Source organism: Phalaenopsis equestris, unplaced genomic scaffold, assembly GCF_001263595.1.
Source record: "Phalaenopsis equestris unplaced genomic scaffold, ASM126359v1 Scaffold000036, whole genome shotgun sequence".
Taxonomy (NCBI): domain Eukaryota; kingdom Viridiplantae; phylum Streptophyta; class Magnoliopsida; order Asparagales; family Orchidaceae; genus Phalaenopsis; species Phalaenopsis equestris.
In genome coordinates, this window is record NW_018164478.1 from 5,043,344 (window position 1) to 5,052,250 (window position 8,907).

The window sequence follows — 8,907 nt, forward strand, 5'->3', positions numbered from 1 at the left end:
TCCTTTTCTTTAGGGGGGAATTCCCCCCCCCCCCCCAAAAGCTTTCTTTTATGTTTTCCCGCCTATACAATTATTATAAATAGGTGTGTTGGTTGAATTAGGGTTAGATTACTGAGAGTTATTTCGGGTTTTAGTTTGGACAATTGTCGGCGTCCCCTTTTCCCCTTCGAGAGATATATCCGACAGATTGGATGGTGCCTCGGTCATATCCCTCTTCAAATGTGGTGATTACTTTCCACATACCTTACTCTCCTGTTGGCTGTTGTAATCTTTGCTCCCAACCGACCCCCAAACTCCGTACCTGTCACTTGTTCCTCCAAAACAACCACACAATTTTTGCCTTTCAACAAATCCTCTGCTGGGCCCCTCCCTTTCCCGTCACCCTTTTCACATTCCCGTGACTCCACTACAAGCCTTCCTCTCCAGCCCCATCCCATAACACCATCCCCTCCTCTCAGTTACACCGCTACTCATGATCTTCCCCCTCCAACAACATCCTCCCTCCTTCCACCTCTCATCTACAGTCCGCACATCCTCCAACAACCGGTCATCCCCTCACCATCCTTCCAAGCATGTTGTCGTATCTTCCTTCTAGCTACCGTCGTAGCCCTTCAAGTCTCCACCCCCCACCCCCCAACCCACCCCCAATCAGTTGTCGTCAGCCTTCACGCAGCTCTCCAGATTGCCGCTACCTGACCAAGACTGCCGACAAACTATTGTCAAATCGACATCCAGCCATCCCATTCTAACAACCACCTCCCAAAATCACACACTACCTATTGTCCCACAGCCATATGTCACCCCTGTTCTACCCTAGGATGTCTTTTATGTTTGTGTTGCTATTTTCCAATTGCCAAAAGTCTTTGTTTGTAACCTTTTTGAAATTGAACAATAATATTTGCATTTTTATTCTAGTTTGGATTAACTCTGGTATCATGTGGTATTGGAGCAAGCCCAACTCTATTTCCATCCTAGGGTTTCTAGCATTCGCCCCTACCCAAACCACCTCGACCAAAACTTTTCTTTCTTATTTCCAAACATTAGCCAAATTTAGACCTAATCCTAACTCCCCACTGATGATTTTCAAAATCAGCAACCATAAATTACATTTCCTACACCTTAAACGAGTCTTCTACACCCTCTTTCACCTTCAAACCTAAAATGTTAATCATACCATCAAATAGATACATGCCTGAGCCTTCGCGTGAAGAGATACGACGGGAGATCCGTTGAATTCAACGAAGGCTTCCTATAGATTTGAGAATCAGAATGTCTGTACTGATCCCGAGAGCATTGTGAGAAGAGTGTAGAGAATTTGTGGAGCTGAGTTTATGAATGTGGAATGTAAAGATTGACAATGGTGTAGAAAGATTTGTGGGATTTTGTGAAGAGTGTGAAACTCCGTGGGGGATTGTGAAAAGATTCGTGTGGAAGGTGGAATTCGTGCTACGAGAGTGCAAAGTGTGGAACTTCGATTTATCATTTTTATCGTTTTTCTTGTTGTTTGCATTATCAATTTTTTTTATTATCAAGAGATCTTTTCAGATATACTTTTCATCGATTAATCTTTCAATTTCACTGAGCAGTGTATAGTTGAAAAATTGGGCAATGACATAGTTGGTTCGGGAGAAGATGAAGACGTTAGAGAGGATTCTCCATTTGCAGCCAACAAGGAAGAGACACCACCAATTCTAGTTCACCCCGAGATAGAAATTCCAACTGAAGTAACAGTCACGTCTTTAGAATGTATTGATTGAGGTAATGGGCAGCCCAACAGTGTATAAGATTATGGTGCCTCTAGCTAGCTCTTTGCAGACTTTGAGAGGAATAATAGTAGGACCGATTTTGGATGTCTACAAGGGTTATGAGTTCGAAGAGCCGACATTAAATCAAAGTCGCCACAGATAAGGGAAATGCAGATATTTCAGATTTATAAATCCCCTCTTGAGTGGCCCTTATTGAGGGAGGTCCAGTATGTCCAAAAAGGAGACATTTTGTGCCATGCCTAGAATATTTCGAGGAGTATTTCAGATGATAGATTCAGATCAGCGGGGTACCCATCAGAAAATGTCCAAACAGAAGGGATTAACCTCAGCTTTGAAATATGCCCTAGGAGCTTGAAGGGGAAGAAAATTCTTCAATGAGATTCAAGTCCTATCACAGAAGAAGTCACTCCTAAGTGATTGCTAGTGAGAGTAGCATCATCGACCACAGATTTCATTCCATAATTGATTTCTTTTTACACACTTGTTCATCAACTACAGTCCACTGGGCACGAAAAGTGGAAGGAGAATGTTTCAAACTTTAGGGCTCGAGAGTTATATTGCGGGAACCAACTTCTATATGCAGCTACCGCACATGATGTGCCAAAAGTGGATGAATGTCTATTCTATCAGAATGAGTTATTGAATGACAACACCAGCATGATCGACCTAGTAGGGGACTTAACATCGTGTCATTCAACAAATGGGGTGGAAGCTCCCCAATTCCGGGAGATTGTTGTGGAGGCTAGGGAAACCCCCTCCCTCTTTCACTAGGCAGGTATTTTCCCCACATCTCTGTTTTTCCACCTATACGTCTATTATAAATTGGGGTTTGTTGAATTAGGGTTAGATAATTGTGAGTTATTTCAGGCTTTTGTTTGGACAGCTGTCAACGTCCACTTATCCCATTTTAGGGATATATCCAACAGAATGGGTGGTGCTTTGGCTGTGTCTCTCTCCAAAGGTTGTAATTACCTACCCATACCTTCCTCTTCTGTTGGTTGTCGTAATCTCTGTTCCTAGCCGACACCCAACCCCCCTGCCTGTCACTTGTTCCTCCAAAACAACCACAGTTTTTTGCCTCACAGCAAATCCTCTGCTGGGACTCTTCCCTTCCCGCCTCCCTTTTCCTATTCCCGTGACTCCACTACAAGGCCTCCTCTCTACTTCCTCTCCAGCTCCTTCCTGTAACACCTTCCCCTACTCTCAGCCACACTGCTAGTGATCTTCCCCTTCCAACAACATCCACACTCCTTTCACCTCACTTACAACCCACACATCTTACAACAACCGATCATCCCCCCACCCTCCTTCCAAGCCCGCTGTCGTATCATCCCCCCCAGCCCTTCTAGCAATGGCCCCAGCCATCTAAGCATCTTTTCTGTTTTCCCACCTATACATCTATTATAAATTGGTATTTGTTGAATCAGGGTTAGATAATTGTGAGTTATTTCAGGCTTCTGTTTGGACAGCTGTCAACGTCCACTTATCCCATATGAGGGATGTATCCAACAGAATGGGTAGTGCTCAGGTTGTATCTCTCCAAAGGTGGTAATTACCTTCCCCATACTTTCGTCTCCTGTTGTCTGTCGTAATCTCTATTCCTAGCCAACACCCAACCTCATTGTCCGTCACTTGTTCCTCCAAAACAGACACACTTGCCTCACAGCAAATCCTCCACTAGGCTTCTTCCCTTCCCGCCACCCTTTTCCCATTCCCGTGACTCCACTACAAAGTCTCCTCTCTACTTCTTCTCCAGTCCCTTCCTGTAACACCTTCCCCTCCTCTCAGCCGCACTGCTAGTCATGATCTCCCCCCTCCAACAACATCTGCCCTCCTTTCACCTCTCACCTACAACCCACACATCTTACAACAACCAACCAACCATCCCCTCACCCTCCTTCCAAGCCTACTGTCGTGTCATCCCCCAGCCCTTCTAGTTATCGCCCCAGCCATCCAAGTCACCCCCTCCCCCCCCCAAAAAAAAAAAAAAACAACGCCCTTCGCCACGTATCGCAGCCCTCCCGATTGGGACTGCTTGACCGGGACAGCCGAGAGACTGCTGTCAAATCAACGTTCAACCATCCTTTCCTAATAGCCACTTCCCAAAATCACGCACTACCTACTGTCCCACAAACATATGTCACGTCCGTTCTTGCCCTAAAGTGTCTTTTATGTTTGTGTTGCTATTTTCCAATTGTCAAGTGTCTTTTATTGTACCATTTTTGAAAATTAACAATAATATTTGCATTTTTATTGTGGTTTGTGTTAACTCCAGTATCATAATGGCCATAGAATTTGATATTATTCCCTTGAAACTAGACTCAAGTGCTATATGAAAAATTAGGTATCGAATTTTCTAATGAGTTTCAGGTGTTAAGGGATTAGAAGAAAAAATACTACTATTTGACATTAAACATATACTCATCAAATATTCCAATGACTTTAAAATGCGACTTTAAAATAGTTCAATAAACTTCTTATTTGTCATCAGTTTCATCTCTTGATTGAAGTGTTGAACACTTAAATCTAAGCAAAAATTTTATTGTTTCCATTATCATGATGGTTTATATTTCAATCAATTAAATTTAGTTATACTTTAAATTATTATTTCTTAATATTTTATACCATGTTTAAAATAACACAAGTTGTACCATAAGCTATGTGCACTTGTTTAGAAAGACGTTCGAGACATATGTCTCGAGATGTACAAAAAAAAAAGTATCGACTCTTAAACTTCACCGTCACAAATGAGGCTTACATCTTTTTTGTCTAAAGCACGCCTCAAACCATAAATCATTGAGATATTTAAGGCAATGCCTTAACTAGGATATGAAAAATAAATAAATAAATAAATAAATAAAGTTATATAATATTATCAATATATATTATATTATAATATATTATATTTATATTTAATATAACTGATATAATGCATTGAAAATGTCAAACAATAATTTAAGTATGATAATTTTATTGTGTTATTAACTCATTGTTTTATTTTAAATTATATTGGCTCTAATATTAATTAAGACAGAAACTAAGTAGACAATTGTGGGGATTGAATAAGATTTGAAAGATACCAATAAAATAGAATTAGATGATAAATACGACGTATCTGTTGAAGATGATGAAAAAAGAGATGAGACCATTATGGATTAATGTTCTCGTGACATTTTAAAATTTTTAGTTAATGCTTACCTAAAATTATATTTAAAACTTAATTTTTATAAAAATATTTAAGATTGAGGTTTGTAGTTTATAGCTTTACAATAATAAACTAAATTAAGATATTGAATATTAATGTCATATTTAAGAAATTTTTTTTATCATTATGAGTCTTTTTCCCTAGTTTGAGGTTTAAGCCTCAAACTACCTTAAAACTAATGCCTCACCACGCTAAGGCAAAGCAACTAAATTTTTTTTTTCGTATTTTTAAAGCTTGCTATGAAATATGGTTCCATGACTTTTGCACTATGTTGTTGTTTTCTATTGAAAAGTATGGTATCCGTACTTTTGTTATAACTTTTTACATACATTAAGGATTGGCTTTTAACATCATTATGAAAGAAAGTAAAAACAAAATCTCAAGATGAAAAGGAATAAACAGAAAAATTTTGTAAATAAAATACATATGAACTTCGACCTTTGTGAAATCTGATGCTTTTGTAAGGAGCATTAGATCACCATAAGCATGAGAAGTCTGAATAACATTAAGGGCTTTCCCCATCACATAGCTGGTCTGCAAAGTTGATGTAAGAAGAATAAAAGTTAGAATCATCTTCTCTGCAGTTTCATGCTAATCAGTTTGATTCGAGAAATTTCAATCAGCTGGCTAATTGCACAAACACCTGTCTAAAGGTTGAAGTTGAATCAATGTACCACATTCAACATAGCTCAACTTAACCATTTAATGTGAAATGAACATAACAAAGAGCTCCAGCAACAATAACACATAAAATAAAAGTCACAAATTCATTTGAATGCAAATTCTTCAGAAATATTAGATTAACTAAATTAATTTACTCACAAAAGTAACAACTATAAAACTAAACATCATCAACATTATCCCAATTCATTGGATAACGAATAAAAGCATTTAAAGTTTGCAAAATGAATAGAAAATCACTAACCTTGTAGTTCAATCAAGAACAAGAAAAACGGATGAGTTTAACACTCACAGCATAAAGATTAGCAAGTGTCACAATAGTTTTAGTTTACAATTCAAAGTTAGGCGTAAGATTTATATTGGCATAATAATCTGAGTTATACTTTCCAAGAACTCTATCTTTCTTATACTCACTCTTTTAGAAAGATGAGATGCAGTTTCTTCTTCATAAGGGAAAATGACAGGAAGGTACTCCACCTACAAAATGTGCAAAATGAAGTTTTTGGTTAAACATCCCAAACAATACATGGAGCAAATTCACCTTAGCAACAAATCTTTAAAGATCAATACTTTCATATTCACATTCAAAAGAAAAATGATGAATAAGATGCACCCAAAAGAACTCTTAAAAACTGCGAATAAAGCTTGTTTACATATGTACACACACACAGATATATTGATTGATGTAGCACGATCGTGAGAGTGGTTTTGAGGATAGGGGGCAGTTACAAGATTAGAAGCAGTTATAGAATTGCCTTTATGAGTGTCAAATGAATATGCTCAGCTTGGAATAAATTAAGCAAGTGATATTTATAATGTGAATCTAAGCATAATTGTTGCACTTCCTATAACGTAATACATGAACCAAAATACAAAAGTTTATCATGTTGATGCATCATTGGAATCCACCATTCATAGAGGATACAATTTCATCATTTAAGATAGCTTCAGGAATAAGAAGAATAGAACTGGTTCGCAAGGTGTTGGATGTGAATTTTCACAACAAAAAGCCTTTATCGCACTAAGTGGGGTCGGCTGCATGAATCCTTTTTCTCCATGTGTCCTATTGATTGTCATATTTTCATTTAATTCTAATAAATTAAGATCATTTTTTTATAAAATATGCCCAAATTTTTTGAAGTCTAAGTCTGCCTTTCTTAACATAATTAAAATCTAAAACAAGATCAGAAAAAAAAAATCCTTTACAATGATTGTATGTTTCGCGAAATAAAGTGAAATAAAAAACATTGAAAACTAGATTAATACCAAAACTTTCAGAAATTCTAATTTATAATTTCTAAACATTTCTAGAATGCAAATGGTGATTTTAACTGCCCTCGTCTTTATTGTATTTAATTCTTTTATAAAGGGGCATTGAAGTGAATCATTCAAGATTCAAATGTATCTTTCCCTTACCAACAACTTCAACTCTACAACTTAAGTTCAAACCAACAAAGAAGTATGTGGTTATCATAACTAATAGACAATTTATTGCAAATATATTCATACAAATCAAACCAACCATGCAAAAAATCTAATATGTTAAAAGCAAGTAGAAAAAAATACTAAAATACTGATAATTAAGGACCCATAATAAATTCCCTAAAGATAAGATGATAAAATAATTGCAAGTGAACAAACAACAAAAAATCAATATGGTAAGGCACCTCTGACACTCCTCAGGCACCATCCTCTGCTCCAACAAATACTTCAAACTAATCTAATCTACCCTAACTATAAAGTATCGCCCCAACAGACAGGGACGCCACTTCTAAATGGCCAAGACAGCCACCAACTCCCACTCATAAACGGATTTGAGATTCGCCCTTACAACATGCAGTTGACTGAAATAGGCAATAGACCGCTAGTTCTGCATGAGTATTGCCCCCAATCCACATCCTGACGCATCCTTCTCTAACAAAAATGGTCCTCTACCAAAAATGGTCTGTTGAAGTCTGGGAATGCTAATATTGGAATGTTGGTCATGGCCCACTTCAGTTGTTCGAAGACCTATGTCGCTGCTTCCGCCTCTTGAAACTATCTTTTTTCAGTCGATTTTGTCAGCGACCATGCAATCATGTCAACACCCTCTCACAAAATTTTGGTAGTGCCCGGTAAAACTTAAGAACCCTCTAAACACATTAAAGCTTCCAGGCGAAGACCAGTCTAACATAGCCTCAATCTTGGACCAGTCAGTTGCTACCTCTGCTCTAGTTACCACATGCCCTAGGTACTCCACCTATGACTGCGAAAAAGAACATTTCTTCATGTTGGTGTAACTCTGGTGTTTTCTCAAAGTCTCAAATACTGTCCTAAGGTGCCCCATATGTTATGCCTTTGTACGACTGTAGATCATCATGTCATTAAAAAACGTACATGAACTTCCTGAGGTAAAACTGAAAGAGCATGTTCATGAGAGACTGAAATGTGGCTGGAGCGTTTGTAAAGTCGAATGACATCACCCAAATCTCATAATATCCTTCAAGAGTCCTAAAAGTTGTCTTGTGCACATCAGCTGGCTTCATCCTAATTTAATGGTATTCCGATTTAGAGCAATCTTCGAGAAAATGACTGCCCACTGCTAAAAAAATCTCATCTAATTCATCAATCACCAGAATAGCAAACTTGTCAAATACGGTTTCCTTGTTAAGAGTACTATAATCAACACAAAACCGATAGCTACCATCCTTCTTCTTTACAAATAAAACTAGTTTGGAAAAAGGGTTCACACTAAGCGAGATAATCTCCACCTCAAGCATCTCCCTGATCAATATCTCTATCTCATCCTTTTGAATATAGGGATATCAAAATGGTCTGACACTAATAGAAGGAACTACTTCCTTCAATGTAATGGTATGCCCGCGCTCCCTCAGTGGATTTAACCCACTACTGTTGAAAAATTTTAGAAACCAATAGAAGAAGCTGTTGAACACACTTTAGGAACTCATCTGACTTTGGATCCCGAAACTCCTCTAGGCTCTGCAACTCCACCAAATAACTCAATCCTACTCCTAGTATTGTCTTAACCATGGGTTTGAGGGATGCCATGGTTCTACAAAAGATAGCATCCCCTTTCAACACCACCTTCCTCCCTAGTCAGCAATTTCAAATCCACATTCGCCTCTCCAATCAGTTATAGCTACTTCAACCCCAAAATCACATCAGTACTTCCGAGGTCCAAGGAAAGACAGTCCTCCATCACCTGTATGCCCTATATTATTGTTGACCTCAATTTTCGTGAGGTCTAGTATTCCT

The 8,907-nt window shown here is 38.1% G+C and overlaps 1 protein-coding gene across 1 annotated transcript in view; it reads right to left on the minus strand.

The window, feature by feature from the left end:
• Positions 1 to 8,907, minus strand: part of LOC110018966 (lysophospholipid acyltransferase LPEAT2) — a gene marked incomplete at its 3' end in the record, with an annotated part of 45,867 nt that overhangs the window by 3,050 nt on the left and 33,910 nt on the right. The window contains 2 exon segments of the mRNA XM_020716459.1: positions 5,410 to 5,505; positions 6,067 to 6,129. Coding sequence (XP_020572118.1) covers positions 5,410 to 5,505; positions 6,067 to 6,129 — 159 coding nt within the window.